Source organism: Pseudophryne corroboree, chromosome 5, assembly GCF_028390025.1.
Source record: "Pseudophryne corroboree isolate aPseCor3 chromosome 5, aPseCor3.hap2, whole genome shotgun sequence".
Classification (NCBI taxonomy): Eukaryota; Metazoa; Chordata; class Amphibia; order Anura; family Myobatrachidae; genus Pseudophryne; species Pseudophryne corroboree.
The window spans coordinates 425,778,132-425,798,329 of NC_086448.1; the positions used below are offsets into that span (position 1 = coordinate 425,778,132).

The window sequence follows — 20,198 nt, forward strand, 5'->3', positions numbered from 1 at the left end:
CTAATTTTTGGAAATCTCCCACAAAAATTCCATCTCATCTGATGCATACGTTGATCTTGTTTCGGCCCGGTCGTCACTTAACAAATTACTTCTAGATAAAGCTAAATTCTCTTTTAGGAAATGTCGTAACAGATATTACCGTTGGGCGAACAAACCTGGTTAGATGTTGGCCAGGGCTTTGCACTCTCAGAGAGCTCTTTCCTATATCTCCTCCATTAAGAAAGACAAATGTTCCACCCTCCACAATACTGACGAGATAGCCGCGACGTTCTGCTCCTACTACTCTTCATTGTACAACCTGCCCTCCCCTGTGGAATTCACGGATATTGACTAGAAACAGAAGGTTATTCACTCTTACCTTACGAAAATCGGATTTCCCAGACTCGCTGACGATGCTAGCGAGGAACTTGAGAAACCCTTTTCCTCTTTGGAACTTGAGGAGGCCCTCAAATCGACCCCATCCGGGAAGAGCCTGGGTCCTGACTGCTTCACGATTACTTACTATAGAGCCTTTAGGGACAGGCTACTCCCTCTATTTCTAGAGGCCTTCAATTCTGTTTCAGACAGTGTGCCTTTTTCTCGTCAGTCTCTGGAAGCTCACGTCACTGTTATCCCCAAGCCCGGCAAGGACCCCTCCCTGTGTCCCAGCTACTGGTCTATCTCTCTCCTCAACACAGACATAAAGCTTTTTGCAAAACTTCTTGCGAACAGATTAAAGTACCTTTTGCCGTCTCTCATACACACTAATCAAGTGGGCTTTGTCCCTGGCCGCGAGGCTAAGGACAACACCACAAAGATAATTGCTCTTATTCATTATCTTTCAGCCTCGGACTCTCCTGCTATCTTTCTCTGTACTGACACCGAAAAGGCCTTTGATAGGGTTGATTAGGGATTTATGGCTGGTCTGCTGGGTCATATGGGATTGGGTCCCTTGTGCCTTCGATGTATCCTAGCTTTATATACTTCCCCAACGGCTAGAATTAAGATGAATGGCTCTTTATCGTGCTCTTTTGACATTCATAATGGAACCCGACGGGGATGACCACTTTCACCCTTAATATTTATTCTTTGTATGGAGGCTTTAGCAGCGATGATCAGGCTTAATCCTAGTATTACCGGTAACAAGTTAGGGGGTGCTGAACACAAACTCACTTTTTTCGCTGACGATCTGTTAGCCACTCTTACAAATCCTGTTACTTCCCTCCCAAACTTGATGGAGGAGTTTAAAATTTTCGGGGACCTCTCAAACTTCAAAATCAATTATTCTAAGTCAGTAGCCTTGAATATTACGTCCCCTCCAATGGTGGTGGGGCTTAAAATAGCATTTCCTTTCTCCTGGGATTCATCTCAACTTAAATACCTGGGGGTTACTCTTACCAGAGATCTCTCACGCCTCTTCGACTCTAATTTTTCCACATTATTATTTAAGTTGCGATCTGATCTCCAGACTTGGAAGTCGAAACAGTTCTCTTGGTTTGGGAGAATGGGCATACTTAAAATGAATTCCCTTCCTAAAATTCTTTATTTATTGCAGGCCCTTCCCATCAAAATCCCCTGAAATGGTAGATACAGTATCCAAACTTTATTTAGAGACTTTCTTTGGGGAGGAAAACGCCTGCGCCTGAGGCTCAGTTTGATGTTCAGACGGAAAGATAGAGGCGGGATTGGTCTACCGAACATCCAGGGGTACTACCAGGCTTGCCACTTGAGCAGGATCATGGCGTGGTCCAGATCGGATTCATCTAAACAGTGGGCTCAGATAGAAAAACGTTCCCTGTTGATCCCTCTAGATATCGCCCCATGGCTCCCCACCCTTCCTAACTCCCCCCATCCTACTGTTGGTCCGACTCTGTCATGCTGGAAGAAGGTCAGGAAATTGCCATCAGTCTCTTCCTCGAAATCCACCTATCTGTCTTTCTTGCTCAACCCTCGTTTTCCCCTGGGCTTGAATTTAACAGCTTTCCATTCTTGGTACGTCAGGGGCCTGTTTCGTATTGGACAGCTGGTGAGTGGGGATGGCATTTTCTCCTTCTCAGATCTGCAGACTAAATGGGGACTGTCTCAGGGAGACTTTTGGCGCTACCTACAGGTTCGCCACTTTTTACAATCGTACGGCCCCTTACGGTCCTGGTATTCTGTTATGACACCCTTCGAACGCATATATGCTAGTTCTGAGAATCCTGCCCATTCTATCTCCAGGATCTATAACATCCTACTTGCAGACTCGAGTGTGCCCCTCCCTCCCTTTACCCAAGTGTGGAATAAAGAAATGGGTGCTGACCTAGATTGATAACCAGTGGGATAAAATTTTCAAACTAGCACATTCCTGCTCTGCGAGCACACTAGTTATTGAGACCCAATATAAACTAATTTCCAGGTGGTATAGATGACCTGATACCCTCTCCAAAATGGGTTTGGGTGTCCCGAACATTTGCTGGCGATGCTCTAATGATGTGGGTATCCCATTCCACATTTGGTGGCTCTGTACCGCTATTCAACCGTTAGGGAAAAAACTTCCTTCCAGATAAAATAACAGGAGGGGATGTCCCTATTGACCCGCTGTTTTGGCTTTTCCATTTCTCCTCTAGACCTATAAACAGTCATTGTTATAAACAGTCATTGCCATTGCTATAAACAGTCATTGTTGTGTCACCTAAACAATGCAGCGAAGGCGGTTGTTCCTGTTTACTGGCGCTCACCCTCCCCTCCGACGGTGCTGGACTGGTTCCGTAGGATTGACCTTTATATGGAAATGGATGATAACATGTCCTCTATAGACAATGGTTACACTCGTTTCAGGGATACCTGGTTTAGTTGGATGACATTCAAAGATTCTTCTGTATATCAGGAGATCCTCACTAAAAGCCGTCATCAACCCCCCTAAGCATCCCTGGCTGGGCACTTTGTGTACTAGTTTTACCTACATAAATCTCACTCTTTTACTCACAGGTTTCGGATCAGGTTTCTTTTTTCACTTCCCCCTCACCTCTCTTCCTATTCTTTATCTTTTCGTGTTGTTCTATTTGTACTTTCCGACTCTTCTCTCTTTTTTTTCTCTCTTTCTTTCTCTCATGTTTTATGGATATGGTTCAATGACTTTGGTTTTTATTATATTTTTCAAAGCCAGGCCTGTTTATATTCTTGTTCTCTACATGGGACAGGACTTTTTATGTCTGATTGACTGTTCTAGTGTATTACCTGCAGGTTCCCAGACTATTAAGTATGACTTTGGCCTGACTGCTGTTATACCCCTTTTACACTCGCAGTGAAAAGTCATTCCCGGGAATGTGTCCCGCTATATTTGCCGGGACACATTCCCGGGAATGACCCTTTCACATTAGCGGGGTGACCCGGCATATTGCCGCGTCGGTGATGTCACCGCTGACTCTGGCGGAGACGGTGCTTGGAGATAATCTTCTCCAAGCACCGCCTCCTCCTATGCAGAGAACGGGTGCCGGGTCGCCTTGACCTGGTATACCCGTTCACACTGCACAGCTTCCCGGGACGGCCCAGGATACAACCCAGGTCGAGACCTGGGTTGAAATCCCGGGATGCTCGTCCCGGGAAATTGTCCCTGTACCCATTCACACTCACAAAAATCCCGGAATGATGCGCGTTCACGTGCAATATCCCGGGATTTTTCGGCGAGTGTAAAAGGGGTTTTATACTGTCACTAGTACAAAGTATTACTGTTATGTATTTACTTTTTGTTCTGCAATGAAAACTTAATTTGCACTAAAACTAATTTCAGGGAGATTATAGTAGGATCTACCACATAAAGCACGGTGATACGTGAGCGTGTCTAGCTCCGTATATGGGTGTGTCTATGCTTAAATGTTTGTTGTGAGATATTTTTGTATAACATTAGTAACAATATATTTGGGGACATTTTGCAGGTGTTTATACTAACATTCCTGGCTGCAATACTCAATTTCTTGTTTGCAACTTTTCTTCTCATTCAGCACAACATGATAAATGTGATGTCTATGCAATAAATTCCAACTGCAATTTAACCTTGTTTGAATCATCCCTAAGCATGTATTTCTTGCCGAGTGGACTGGAAATATGTTGCTATGTATTACTGTAGATGTTATTTCATTGTGAACACTGGACTGCAACTTGTATGCACTACCTATATTTATTGACTGTTTTCCATACATTTATAGGGGTGGTATTCATGTGACCGAAGGTCGGGAGACCGATGGTCACATGACCTCCTTCAGCATCCCGACCCCCACTATCCCGATGGTCAGCATGCCGACCAAAAGGGACTATTTCCACTCGTGGGTGTCCACGACACCCATAGAGTGGAAATAGAACCCGTGGCGACCGTAGGTCGCCACCGAGCCCGCAGCGTGGCGAGCGCAGCGAGCCCGTAAGGGGCTTGCTGCACTCGCCCTTCCCCGCCGGGATCCTGGCGTCAGTATGCTGCCGGGATCCCGGCATCGGTAAGCTGACCGGCGGTCAGAAGACCGCCGGTCAGCCATACTACACCCATTTATAGTATATTCAAAATCATTATGTACACTAGATACTCTAATTAAACAAATGTGTTCAGATTAAGATAACTAAAAACAATTATTACCCTCAGTCACAGAACACTAGCAGTAGAAGCAGACACTATGGGTCACTACACACACACACACCACAGATAAGAAGACACTGTGTGGTCATTTGCCCCTGCTTTGCTGCTGTCTTTCCCGCCAGGGGTCTAACAAGGGCTAGTAAGAGTCATCAACAGGGACTCCTGAATAACTACAGCAGTCACAGTGACTGCAGCAAATCAGTGCTGTTACACAGAAACTCTTTAGTGCCTCACCATAGCAGCTTGAGGTTAGCTGTAGGGAAGAATCTGTTTTTTTTATGTACAATCCAGGGCAGGAGATTACACACTGAATCAGAAGTCTCCTGCAGATTGCGGGAGGGTAGATAATGTTCTGATGCATTGTACAACTGCTTATAAGAGTATAAAAATAAGGAATTTTTTGCCCCAGAGCTAGCAGTGCCTGGATGTGATTGTGAGCAGTAACAGTGGAATCTGTACACTGTAGTCAGGGGGTACAATTTGATCTTCATTGGTCTTCTGCCATATAAAAAAAAAGAAACACAACTTATTGTTTACTGTCTAGTCCAGTGGTCTCCAACCTTAATTGGGGTGTGAGCTACTTTCGGAAGATAAAACCTCTGAAAGAGCTACCCCTTCCCCCCAATGCGTGCGTGTTCCTGCGAAAGTGGGTGTGGCCTCACAACTACAAGTAATGCCCCCCTGTGTAGTGCCAGATACACAAATATTGCCCCTCAGCAGTGCCAGATACACAAATATTGCCCCTCAGCAGTGCCAGATACACAAATAATGCCCCCCGCAGTGCCAGATACACAAATAATGCCCCCCGCAGTGCCAGATACACAAAAATTGCCCCCCTAGCAGTGCCAGATACACAATGCCCCCAGCAGTGCCAGATATACAAATAATGACCCTAGCAGTGCCAGATATACAAACAATGCCCCCAACAGTACCAGATATACAAACAATGCCCCCAACAGTGCCAGATATACAAACAATGCCCCCCAACAGTGCCAGATATACAAACAATGCCCCCCAACAGTGCCAGATATACAAACAATGCCCCCCAACAGTGCCAGATATACAAACAATGCCCCCCAACAGTGCCAGATATACAAACAATGCCCCCCAACAGTGCCAGATATACAAACAATGCCCCCAACAGTACCAGATATACAAACAATGCCCCCAACAGTGCCAGATATACAAACAGTGCCCCCCAACAGTGCCAGATATACAGTGTCCCCCAACAGTGCCAGATATACAAATAATGCCCCCCACCAGTGCCAGATGTAGTGCCCCACCAGTGCCAGATGCAGTGCCCTCACCAGTGCCAGATGCAGTGCCCCCACCAGTGCCAGATGCAGTGCCCCCCCGCAGTGCCAGATGCAGTGCCCCCCGCAGTGCCAGATGCAGTGCCCCCCGCAGTGCCAGATGCAGTGCCCCCCGCAGTGCCAGATGCAGTGCCCCCCCGCAGTGCCAGGTGCAGTGCCCCCCGCAGTGCCAGATGCAGTGCCCCCCCCACAGTGCCAGATGCAGTGCCCCCCCCACAGTGCCAGATGCAGTGCCCCCCCACAGTGCCAGATGCAGTGTGCCCGCAGTGCCAGATGCAGTGCCCCCCCCCGCAGTGACAGATACAGTGCCCCCCACAGTGACAGATACAGTACAGTATCTGTATCCCCCTGTTTACTGATGTCAGAGTATACTAACAAACAATTCAAGTAACACAGGGGTGGCATGGGGAGGAAAACAAGCCCAGGAAATTTCTAGAAGCAGCCCTAATGTGGGTGAGGTCTGTTGAGGGAACGGGATACTTCCTCTTCGTATGGCCAGATTGTGATTTGGACGCAGTTGCGGCCTCCTCTGTGTCTTTTGCTGCAGTTGCATCTGTGACTTTATGCTAATGCTGCTACAATGCCTTCCCCTGATGTACATCTGTGAGTCTGAATATGCAGTGACTGAGTATGCAAGGACTGAGACACCCACTGTCAATGTCTATACTGTTGTGCTTTGTGAGTCATTAGATGGCACCATTGGTTACACCACTGAAACTTTCAGCAGCCTTCCACTAGGTGCGGATCAACCAACTGAGTATGGCCTCCAATGTTAGCAATTCAGCGTCTTCATACACAACTACTTTCAGCACAATCCGAGTTACTCCAACAGCACACCTATACTACTTTATATCTAACGACAGGCCCATGCCCCCCTTCACTGTGGATTCGCCACCGATTGATATCTTGTGATAATTCATAGATAATGCCATACACAACCATTTTGCTGATTACAGAAATCCTGACAGAAAGTTAACATGAGCTATAAAACTAGTTATTGGTTAGCCAATCCTTTATTCAGAAAGCAGAAAAAATATTCCTCATAACAAATTGTACAATTTTATTAATATTTTTAGCATATGATTATAGGGTGACACAAAGTTTGCAGCACCACACAGAGCAATGATAGAAAAATTGCAACTAAATTACAGCTTGGCACCTTCACTACCAGGGGAAGAGGTGGATATGGTATGGTTATGAGCTCTCTTATTCCTTGGGGGGGCATGGAATGACCTCCCAGTGTTGTCTGTTTTGATAAAACAAGTTCTTCACACCAATAGTTATACCCTATATAATGGGATGCGGTTAGCAATACAGCACTCTGGATGCTATCGATGTGACCGATGCTTAAATCCCGACACCACTCGGAATCCCAGCACCGGAACACTGCCCACCGACATCCTAAAGATACGCACTATAGGAGGGGAGTGGGGAGGGATAGCCAAAGCTGCCAACCCCCAAGTCTTAGCCCTAGCCACCATCACAGGCAGGTTAGGGTAGGGGACAGGTAATTATAAAATAATTACGCCATCGCCTGTTAGCATTTTCATTGTCGGGATGACGGACTGGGATGAGGAAGCCATCAAACCCCATAGTACCTGGCGTAGGAGGAACCACCAGATCAGTGGCTCACTGTCACACAAAAACGTGACAACATACATCGGACTCATTCGCCTGCTACTAGAGCAGCAATAAGGACTTGGACTTTGGGTGAGATTATGCTTCTGGTGGCAGCAAGACGCCGTCCCATCAGAACATAATTTGTTTTGATTTTAAATTAGTTATGCTGCATTTACCAATAACAACCCTATTGCATATACCAACATCCATGTATGATGTAACTTTGTCTACACAACTGTTCCCTTCAATATGCAATTTATTTCTATTGTTCTCAATATACAAATGGTTTATATTTCTCCTGATATGCAATTGATTTATATTTCCTTCATGTGCAATTGATATAGTAGGAGCATTGTGACTCAATTTTTGTAATACAACTACTATTTCCACCAATATATGCCTCACTGGTTTACATTGAGACGCACGCTTCAGTCAGCACACAGGACCCCCCCAACCCCACCCCCCCCTTCACCACCACCACCTCACTTTTTGATTGTACTTCATCCAACATCAGGTGTTAATCTTTGCTGTAGTTGGGTCAACCTTGAGAACTAGATGCCAGTAGCAAAATTGAGGCATGCTTCTGGAGAAACTGGAACATATGGTGCTGTAGCAAAATAGAGGCATGCTGCTGTAGTAACAGGTAGTTTAAAAAAAGAAGACAAAAAACAGCATCTTTAGGGTGCACACTGGAGCCAAACAATATATATATAAAAAAATAAATGTTTTTATTGGTATGCATTAAAATTATTATACTTCGAAAGAATGGTGAAATATTAAAAATAGTGATAGAAAAAAAGTGTTTGAAAATAAAACTATGATTAAAATCTCCAGCTGTTGTCCTTTTACTGTAAACCCTTTATTTTCACTCTATTACCCCTTTCACATCGCCAATGCCAGATCCCACCCAGGAATTGGAAACGGGTCCTGCCCGGGTAGGATCCTTCATTGGACCCTATCAGCAGGCTTCCCGACCCAGCAATTTGCCGGGTCGGTTGCCATAGCGGCTGGGGGCGGAGGCGGCGTTAGGAGATGAGCTCATCTCTGCGCCGCCTCTCCCTTTATAGTGAACGGGTCCCGGGAAACTGTTCACGCTGCCACTGACCTGGTATTCAACCGGGAATAACACTGCTTTATTCCCGGGTTGAATTCCCGGGTTGAATTCCCGGAATTCGACCATGGCCCTTTCACACCGCACACCGCCCCGTGTTGACTCAGCAATATGCCGGGTCGATACAGGGTTATATATGTGGTGTGAAAGGGGTATATGAGAGGTTGTATTGCCTTGGTTCTGTGAAGTCTGTGCCTTATTATGTTACATTTGTATCACCTTATAATGCGATTTTCTCAGGTTGCAACAAAATATAGATTATTATGATTCTATGTCTGTGCTGGATTGTATCCTATAGTTGGAGTTTCTTCCTCAAGCATTACAAAGGAAAAATATCCTTTCTTAATGTGTGACCCTTACGTTGTAAAACTATCAATTTCCAGATACTTTAATACTGTGTGCGATTATAAGGGTTAACACATACCGAATGCCAGCGGACGCGGCTTCAGGGAGACACGTGTGATTGTCTAATAATAAAATAACCGCAGCTAAAAACTCTATGTTATAAGTGAGCATTTACAATTAACAGACACAGCTAGGGAGAATTTTGTAATCCATATACCCTGAAAAGCAGAGATTCCACATATACTGTGGACTCTGCCTAAATGATATCGCACAAAGAAGTAGATAGAGATTCATCTAGACTTAACCAATAAATAATGAAATAAAAATAAATCTCAAACAAAACAGACACACTATTTAAGTGAAATTAATAATCAGACCACCAAGAAGGATATATATTAAAACCTAGGTGTGGAAAATATATTATTTAATAAGTATCCCCTGAGCTATGCATGTTAGCTAATGCTGCTGCTTGTTAGTATTTATTTTTTAGCATTGGTGTGTGTCAGGGAAAGGTTTCATCATGCGGTCATGATGGACATCAGCTGATATGGGAAATTAGATTTGGAATACTAGCACAACACTACGTCTCACTCACGATTGTGGATCATTAGATCCACTATAGAAAGGTCTACCGTCAATAGGTCGACCACTAATGGTCGTCATGCATCAGGTCGACAGGGTCAGAAGGTCAACATGGAATAGGTAGACAGTATAAATGGTTGACAGGGTTAAATAGGTCGGCATGGATATGGTCGACATGAAAAAGGCCACACTGTTTTTACATTTGTTTGTCACTTTTCTGCCACAAAAAAAACCCCTTAGTGTACCGCGTCTCCTTGCATGGCGAACGAAGGCAAGGTGCCTCAATGCACTCGTTACTATTCCCAATCGTAGTCCATGTGGATGGTAAAGTATAAAAAAAACTTATGTCAACCATTGTCATGTCAACATTTTGAACCTGAAAAATTACCAAGAAAGAACGGCATTAGACTCTCGTATATCGGGGCACTCTTGTATTTAAACAAATAATATTCAAATCACAGTGGACAAAAAAAGGGGGGGGAATAAATCTTAACTTTTATTAACAATCATATAAAATGGAGTAGTTCAACTTCCAATCACTAAAAGGCAAAATATAAACAAACAAGACATATGCACATTTAACACATCATGGTTAAAAACATTTTGAACCTTCATACTTTTGAAATGTTTACTTTTTAACATGTCAACCATTAGTGGTTGGCCTGTTGACTGTAGACCTTTTTTAGTGTAGCTCTATAGACTGGATACGTCACTCTCAGCCTGTTATACTGCATTGGGCATAATGTGGCATATCACCATATAGATTTTCCTACTTTTTCCAAATTCCATGCATAACATAAAACATGGTACTAAATTATTCAAATGTGTTCTTTCTAGATACTATTGCAAGGTAAAAACCCTGGAATGATCTGGGAGTTCTCAATGCCCAAATCAGAAAGTGAAAAGATGAAATTGATGCCAAAGCACAACTACACATGGGCCATCATCCGATCTGAATGTTCTGCCTCATGTGGAGGAGGTAAAGTTTTCTAAGGTTTTTAAATTTAAATTCTCTGAATATTTTCTCTTGTATCTCTAATCACTTGATGTCCTCTAAGTATGGATAATTTGAGCAAGGATATTTGTTTGTGCTACATATTTGGATCACAGATAGAAGAAAGGGTTGTCAAGGAGATTAACCATGATCTTACACACAACGGCCTGAGAGACCTGTTCCAGTCATATGGTGCTTTCTGTATCCGTACCCTCAGGTGCCTGTAAAGACTGCAGCGTAGTTCCCTCTCAGTGAGGAATTTAGTTATGTCCATGTGCATAAAAACAAAAAAAAAAAATTGTTGCACCATAGCAAAATGGCTAGTGCTGGCAAGTGGGAATGCTTATTGCTGCCTATCATTTTTAATGCAAGCATAAAGCAGACCTACTTGAAACTGAATAACCCCATTAGTCGATACAAATGGCTTATTAAACACCAAGGGACTAACTTGCCAACCCCTCATCACCATTCCACCTTCCTTCTCCCAACATGCAATAATCACCTTCCAGCTTGCACCAGCTACTCACAGATCCGCTGAGCAGTGACTTGCAGTAAGGTCAATGGCTGGGGAGGCACTGGCCAGTATCAAGGTCAATTTTACACACACACATATATGAACCTGATGGTTCATGTGGGCATCATACAGAGGTGCAGTAGTGTGTGTGTGTGTGTGTGTGTGTGTGTGTGTGTATATATATATATATATATATATATATATATATATATACACTGTATATTTATTTAGGGGAACAAACTTCTTGGATAGATTACCTGACACTGCATCAAGCCACGTCCCCATGTCCCCATCAGTGACTATAATAGAGGGCTGGCTGAGTTCATAGCTGCCTCATCTCTTGTCTATTTGGTGAGTTATGACTAGGGGTTAAAGTGTGTGTATAAGGTCGGTCACCAGTAATGATAGGTGGAATTAGTTCCACCTCCACCCTGGCCCTACACAGTAATTCCAACAGAACAGTCCGCCCCACCACCCACATTAGTAGATGATGCACGCGGCGCTAGTGTCACTGATGAGCTGCAGCCCCTCCCTCCTCTTCAGGTCATGGGGCTCCATGGTCGTCCTCTGCCTGCAGCCTGCACCTCCTTGTACTCGCATACAATGTGTTTGCTGGACGGCGTTGGTCCACTACTACTTTTTTGTGACATGGTGTATGTGATGCTATGCAGTCACCACCACTGAAATTAAGAAAGGCCACAAAGAGGAGCAGGCACTTTGGCACATACTGTCCTTTGGAAGGTAGGGCACAAATTTGTAGTTTGCAAGGGTGGTGCCAAAAATCCTAGCCCTGGCTCCACCCAGGGGTGGAACTCCCAGAGGCAATGGAGGTGCGTGCCTGCAGTCATCAAGCCCTGAAGGTGCATCTGTATGTACAGCAGTACCTGTGTAGTTCACAGCGGGTTCAAAGTGTGACCGCTGCTCTTCAAAGGCTGTGGTAAGGTTTAGGGTTAGGGCTATAACAGTACAATAACATTATGCCAACTGTTGACAAGCACACTATCAACATTATGACCATGTCAACATGTTATATGTCAACATGTTATATGTCAACATAACGTCTGTCAAATTTCTGGTGTTGGCATTCTGAATGTTGTCATTTTGTACCACACCCCTTTTGCACATACAGTAGTAGGAGAACCAGCAAGAGTATGAGCTCTGATGGACCTGGTACTGTCTAATAGAACACAACAGGAAATAGTGTTGTCACATTTGACTCGTGTAATTAAGTATCCAACTCGCTGTCCGTAGCAGCGGTGGATACAAGGAACCTATTCAGCTTGGATTGCGAATCTTGCTAAAAAGTAGGGATGAGCGGGTTCGGTTCCCCTGAATCCGAACCCGCCCGAACTTCAGCTTTTTTCCACGGGTCCGAGCAGGCTCGGATCCTCCCGCCTTGCTCGGTTAACCCGAGCACGCCCGAACGTCATCATCCCGCTGTCGGATTCTCGCGAGACTCGGATTCTATATAAGGAGCCGCGCGTCGCCGCCATTTTCACACGTGCATTGAGAGTCATAGGGAGAGGACGTGGCTGGCGTCCTCTCCGTTTAGAGGAGCATTATTAGGAGGAGTACTACTATACTGTATACTACTATACTGCTTGCTGAAGTGATATTTATAGAGTCATAGGGAGAGGACGTGGCTGGCGTCCTCTCCGTTTAGAGAAGAGAGAGACGCAGTATTTTGGGGAGCATTATTAGGAGGAGTACTACTATACTGTATACTACTCAGACACAGTATTTTGGGGAGCATTATTAGGAGGAGTACTACTATACTGTATACTACTCTACTACTTGCTGAAGTGATATTTATAGAGTCATAGGGAGAGGACGTGGCTGGCGTCCTCTCCGTTTAGAGAAGAGAGAGACACAGTATTTTGGGGAGCATTATTAGGAGGAGTACTACTATACTGTATACTACTCAGACACAGTATTTTGGGGAGCATTATTAGGAGGAGTACTACTATACTGTATACTACTCTACTACTTGCTGAAGTGATATTTATAGAGTCATAGGGAGAGGACGTGGCTGGCGTCCTCTCCGTTTAGAGAAGAGAGAGACACAGTATTTTGGGGAGCATTATTAGGAGGAGTACTACTATACTGTATACTACTCTACTACTTGCTGAAGTGATATTTATAGAGTCATAGGGAGAGGACGTGGCTGGCGTCCTCTCCGTTTAGAGAAGAGAGAGACACAGTATTTTGGGGAGCATTATTAGGAGGAGTACTACTATACTGTATACTACTATACTACTTGCTGAAGTGATATTTATAGATTAGATAGTGTGACTGTAAGTGTATTATCTGACTTGTGGGGGAGACACTGACAGTGGGGAGCAGTTAGAGTCTGAGAGCAGGACTCAGGAGTACATATAACGTACAGTGCACACTTTTGCTGCCAGAGTCAGTGCCACACTGCCATTGTTGTGACCACACTGACCACCAGTATAATAATATATTTTGTGATTGTCTGCTTAGGACTCGGAGTACTAGTTGCAACGTGACCTGACCACCAGTTTAATAATCAATCACCACCAGTTTAATATATATATAATTGTATATAATATATATATATATATATATAATATTGTATACCACCTACCCGTGGTTTTTTTTTTTTCTTTCTTCTTTGTACATACTACTATAGTATAGTAGCTTACTGTAGCAGTCTGCGGTGCTGCTGAGCTGACAGTGTCCAGCAGGTCCGTCATCAGTCATCATTACCAATACCTAATAAATATATTATCTACCTGTCCGGCTGCAGTACTAGTGATATTATATATACATACATATATATATTGATTTCATCTCATTATCAATCATCCAGTCTATATTAGCAGCAGACACAGTACGGTAGTCCACGGCTGTAGCTACCTCTGTGTCGGCACTCGGCAGTCCATCCATAATTGTATACTAGTATCCATCCATCTCCATTGTTTACCTGAGGTGCCTTTTAGTTGTGCCTATTAAAATATGGAGAACAAAAATGTTGAGGTTCCAAAATTAGGGAAAGATCAAGATCCACTTCCACCTCGTGCTGAAGCTGCTGCCACTAGTCATGGCCGAGACGATGAAATGCCAGCAACGTCGTCTGCCAAGGCCGATGCCCAATGGCATAGTACAGAGCATGTCAAATCCAAAACACCAAATATCAGTAAAAAAAGGACTCCAAAACCAAAAATAAAATTGTCGGAGGAGAAGCGTAAACTTGCCAATATGCCATTTACCACACGGAGTGGCAAGGAACGGCTGAGGCCCTGGCCTATGTTCATGGCTAGTGGTTCAGCTTCACAGGAGGATGGAAGCACTCAGCCTCTCGCTAGAAAACTGAAAAGACTCAAGCTGGCAAAAGCACCGCAAAGAACTGTGCGTTCTTCGAAATCCCAAATCCACAAGGAGAGTCCAATTGTGTCGGTTGCGATGCCTGACCTTCCCAACACTGGACGTGAAGAGCATGCGCCTTCCACCATTTGCACGCCCCCTGCAAGTGCTGGAAGGAGCACCCGCAGTCCAGTTCCTGATAGTCAGATTGAAAATGTCAGTGTTGAAGTACACCAGGATGAGGAGGATATGGGTGTTGCTGGCGCTGGGGAGGAAATTGACAAGGAGGATTCTGATGGTGAGGTGGTTTGTTTAAGTCAGGCACCCGGGGAGACACCTGTTGTCCGTGGGAGGAATAGGGCCGTTGACATGCCTGGTGAAAATACCAAAAAAATCAGCTCTTCGGTGTGGAAGTATTTCACCAGAAATGCGGACAACATTTGTCAAGCCGTGTGTTGCCTTTGTCAAGCTGTAATAAGTAGGGGTAAGGACGTTAACCACCTCGGAACATCCTCCCTTATACGTCACCTGCAGCGCATTCATAATAAGTCAGTGACAAGTTCAAAAACTTTGGGTGACAGCGGAAGCAGTCCACTGACCAGTAAATCCCTTCCTCTTGTAACCAAGCTCACGCAAACCACCCCACCACCAACTCCCTCAGTGTCAATTTCCTCCTTCCCCAGGAATGCCAATAGTCCTGCAGGCCATGTCACTGGCAATTCTGACGAGTCCTCTCCTGCCTGGGATTCCTCCGATGCATCCTTGCGTGTAACGCCTACTGCTGCTGGCGCTGCTGTTGTTGCTGCTGGGAGTCGATGGTCATCCCAGAGGGGAAGTCGGAAGACCACTTGTACTACTTCCAGTAAGCAATTGACTGTCCAACAGTCCTTTGCGAGGAAGATGAAATATCACAGCAGTCATCCTGCTGCAAAGCGGATAACTGAGGCCTTGGCATCCTGGGTGGTGAGAAACGTGGTTCCAGTATCCATCATTACTGCAGAGCCAACTAGAGACTTGTTGGAGGTACTGTGTCCCCGGTACCAAATACCATCTAGGTTCCATTTCTCTAGGCAGGCGATACCGAAAATGTACACAGACCTCAGAAAAAGAGTCACCAGTGTCCTAAAAAATGCAGCTGTACCCAATGTCCACTTAACCACGGACATGTGGACAAGTGGAGCAGGGCAGGGTCAGGACTATATGACTGTGACAGCCCACTGGGTAGATGTATGGACTCCCGCCGCAAGAACAGCAGCGGCGGCACCAGTAGCAGCATCTCGCAAACGACAACTCTTTCCTAGGCAGGCTACGCTTTGTATCACCGGTTTCCAGAATACGCACACAGCTGAAAACCTCTTACGGCAACTGAGGAAGATCATCGCGGAATGGCTTACCCCAATTGGACTCTCCTGTGGATTTGTGGCATCGGACAACGCCAGCAATATTGTGTGTGCATTAAATATGGGCAAATTCCAGCACGTCCCATGTTTTGCACATACCTTGAATTTGGTGGTGCAGAATTTTTTAAAAAACGACAGGGGCGTGCAAGAGATGCTGTCGGTGGCCAGAAGAATTGCGGGACACTTTCGGCGTACAGGCACCACGTACAGAAGACTGGAGCACCACCAAAAACTACTGAACCTGCCCTGCCATCATCTGAAGCAAGAAGTGGTAACGAGGTGGAATTCAACCCTCTATATGCTTCAGAGGTTGGAGGAGCAGCAAAAGGCCATTCAAGCCTATACAATTGAGCACGATATAGGAGGTGGAATGCACCTGTCTCAAGTGCAGTGGAGAATGATTTCAACGTTGTGCAAGGTTCTGATGCCCTTTGAACTTGCCACACGTGAAGTCAGTTCAGACACTGCCAGCCTGAGTCAGGTCATTCCCCTCATCAGGCTTTTGCAGAAGAAGCTGGAGACATTGAAGGAGGAGCTAACACGGAGCGATTCCGCTAGGCATGTGGGACTTGTGGATGGAGCCCTTAATTCGCTTAACAAGGATTCACGGGTGGTCAATCTGTTGAAATCAGAGCACTACATTTTGGCCACCGTGCTCGATCCTAGATTTAAAGCCTACCTTGGATCTCTCTTTCCGGCAGACACAAGTCTGCTGGGGTTGAAAGACCTGCTGGTGAGAAAATTGTCAAGTCAAGCGGAACGCGACCTGTCAACATCTCCTCCTTCACATTCTCCCGCAACTGGGGGTGCGAGGAAAAGGCTCAGAATTCCGAGCCCACCCGCTGGCGGTGATGCAGGGCAGTCTGGAGCGACTGCTGATGCTGACATCTGGTCCGGACTGAAGGACCTGACAACGATTACGGACATGTCGTCTACTGTCACTGCATATGATTCTCTCACCATTGAAAGAATGGTGGAGGATTATATGAGTGACCGCATCCAAGTAGGCACGTCACACAGTCCGTACTTATACTGGCAGGAAAAAGAGGCAATTTGGAGGCCCTTGCACAAACTGGCTTTATTCTACCTAAGTTGCCCTCCCACAAGTGTGTACTCCGAAAGAGTGTTTAGTGCCGCCGCTCACCTTGTCAGCAATCGGCGTACGAGGTTACATCCAGAAAATGTGGAGAAGATGATGTTCATTAAAATGAATTATAATCAATTCCTCCGTGGAGACATTGACCAGCAGCAATTGCCTCCACAAAGTACACAGGGAGCTGAGATGGTGGATTCCAGTGGGGACGAATTGATAATCTGTGAGGAGGGGGATGTACACGGTGATATATCGGAGGATGATGATGAGGTGGACATCTTGCCTCTGTAGAGCCAGTTTGTGCAAGGAGAGATTAATTGCTTCTTTTTTGGTGGGGGTCCAAACCAACCCGTCATTTCAGTCACAGTCGTGTGGCAGACCCTGTCACTGAAATGATGGGTTGGTTAAAGTGTGCATGTCCTGTTTATACAACATAAGGGTGGGTGGGAGGGCCCAAGGACAATTCCATCTTGCACCTCTTTTTTCTTTAATTTTTCTTTGCGTCATGTGCTGTTTGGGGAGGGTTTTTTGGAAGGGACATCCTGCGTGACACTGCAGTGCCACTCCTAGATGGGCCCGGTGTTTGTGTCGGCCACTAGGGTCGCTTATCTTACACAGCTACCTCATTGTGCCTCTTTTTTTCTTTGCGTCATGTGCTGTTTGGGGAGGGTTTTTTGGAAGGGACATCCTGCGTGACACTGCAGTGCCACTCCTAGATGGGCCCGGTGTTTGTGTCGGCCACTAGGGTCGCTTATCTTACTCACACAGCTACCTCATTGCGCCTCTTTTTTTCTTTGCGTCATGTGCTGTGTGGGGAGGGTTTTTTGGAAGGGACATCCTGCGTGACACTGCAGTGACACTCCTAGATGGGCCCGGTGTTTGTGTCGGCCACTAGGGTCGCTTATCTTACTCACACAGCTACCTCATTGCGCCTCTTTTTTTCTTTGCGTCATGTGCTGTTTGGGGAGTGTTTTTTGGAAGGGCCATCCTGCGTGACACTGCAGTGACACTCCTAGATGGGCCCGGTGTTTGTGTCGGCCACTAGGGTCGCTTAGCTTAGTCATCCAGCGACCTAGGTGCAAATTTTAGGACTAAAAATAATATTGTGAGGTGTGAGGTATTCAGAATAGACTGAAAATGAGTGTAAATTATGGTTTTTGAGGTTAATAATACTTTGGGATCAAAATGACCCCCAAATTCTATGATTTAAGCTGTTTTTTAGTGTTTTTTGAAAAAAACACCCGAATCCAAAACACACCCGAATCCGACAAAAAAAATTCGGTGAGGTTTTGCCAAAACGCGGTCGAACCCAAAACACGGCCGCGGAACCGAACCCAAAACCAAAACACAAAACCCGAAAAATTTCCGGCGCTCATCTCTACTAAAAAGCAGTTGCTGCGATCAAATAGTTGCCACCCAGAAAGAAAGGAAAAACGCCTATTGCAGAAATTGCGATCACATCGCAATGGATGATGTGATCACATAACCATTCGCAAATACTGGAACATCGAAGAGTTTTTCCAATTGCACGAGACAGTCATCCTCAATTCTGCAAATGCAAGTTCATATTATGTAAAATTATTCAGTATATCTGGAAAGTATTCACAGCGTTTCACTTTCCGCATTTTGTTATGTTACAGACGTATTCCAAAATGGAATAAATTAAATTTTTCCCTCAAAATTCTACACACAATACATCATAATGACAACATGAAAAAAGTTTTTTTTAGATTTTTGCAAATTTATTAATAATAAAAAAACTAATAAATCGCATGTACATAAGTATTCACAGCCCTTGCTCAATACTTTGTTGATGCACCTTTGGCAGCAATTACAGCCTCAAGTGTTTTTGAATATGATGCCACAAGCTTGGCACATCTATCTTTGGGCAGTTTTGCTAATTCCTCTTTGCAGCACCTCTCAAGCTTCATTAGGTTGGATGGGAAGCATCGATGCACAGCCATTTTCAGATCTCTCCAGAGATGTTCAATCGGATTCAAGTCAGTGCTCTGGCTGGGCCACTCAAGGACATTCACAGAGTTGTCTTGAAGCCACTCCTTTGATATCTTGGATTGTGTGTTGACATGTGGCCCCAACCCTCACATGACAGGCAACCTGCTGCCTTCAGTACACTGCAGTCTGCATTCTGTTATTCAATCTATGCAGTACAACACCTCTGCATCCAGTGATGCTACCATGGCTACACAGTATGTTATACCTCTTGTACTACCATGTTGGGCCACTTCTACAAAATTATGCAAGGCCACTTTTAGTTCCCAATCTGACCCTAGTCTGAAGCAAAAGACACAAGGAAGGCCATATTTGCGTACAATCAGGCAATATAACTAGGGATCCCGCCCTCCTCAACAGACCCCACCCCCTCTTCAGACTGCACCCACATTAGGGCTGTTTCCTTTAATTTCCCAGGCTGGTTTTCCATCCTAATCCGGTCCACTCTGGGCCCCATAGCTGCTGCACTCCCTGCCCCTATGGAAGCTACACCCTTGGTGAGGGCCCAAAGTAGCATTGTGAGCAAAATGTTTATCTGTGATGAAATGTGCTATAAATAATTTCTGTATCTAGGTTCGTTCTTCATGGCCTGCTTTTTATGTTGACGTTATTCTCATATGCTTTACATATCTTTGTCACTGTCCCAATTCGAGGCAAACATGCACTGCTAGCAGAAGAGCCCCACTACGTGCGCCACTGGAAGTAGGAAACAACATAGAATCTATTATTTCTAATTGTAATTAAAATAAAATGATGTCGCAGGTGCAGTAAACTTTAGTCTCTGAAATATTTTACTTTAAAAAATATATATATTTTGGCCATATTTTGAAATGTAGTCCTGATTCTAGCTACAGCATTTAAAACAGCTTTTCTTAGACAGTTTTATTTCTACACCAGTTTATTGGCAAACGTAAATGTCACACTTCAGCAGCTGGCAGGACAAAGTTTACAAAAAAAATCAAAATTACATGTAAGGTTGAAGATTATTCATAACTATTCCTAAAACTACAGTATAAACAAATGTTACATACACACAGCCAAAAACACAGAAACTGAAGCCGTGAACAAAACAACAGTATGAAGCAACATGAAAATCCTTTTGAGCAAATTTATTCCTTAAAGTTTTATGAGTTTACACACAGTATAAGAGCAGCACTTGTAGGGAAATTAACTAACATGAATGCCATATAGTTCTAACTTGTCTCTGAGACCTGAAAGGCTTAATGAATTAATGTCTATAATACTTCCTCTATATAGCTGGAATGGTTGCCAAAATACATTTTTTATTGAGTGCTTACTATGAACTC

General features: G+C 44.7%; 1 protein-coding gene across 2 annotated transcripts in view; it reads left to right on the forward strand.

Moving 5' to 3' along the window:
* ADAMTS16 (ADAM metallopeptidase with thrombospondin type 1 motif 16) overlaps positions 1-20,198 on the forward strand; it is a 922,431-nt gene that overhangs the window by 622,676 nt on the left and 279,557 nt on the right. For both annotated transcript variants that reach the window (XM_063922811.1, XM_063922812.1), the window contains one exon: positions 10,394-10,535. In XM_063922811.1, coding sequence (XP_063778881.1) covers positions 10,394-10,535 — 142 coding nt within the window. The remainder of the gene's footprint in view (positions 1-10,393; positions 10,536-20,198) is intronic.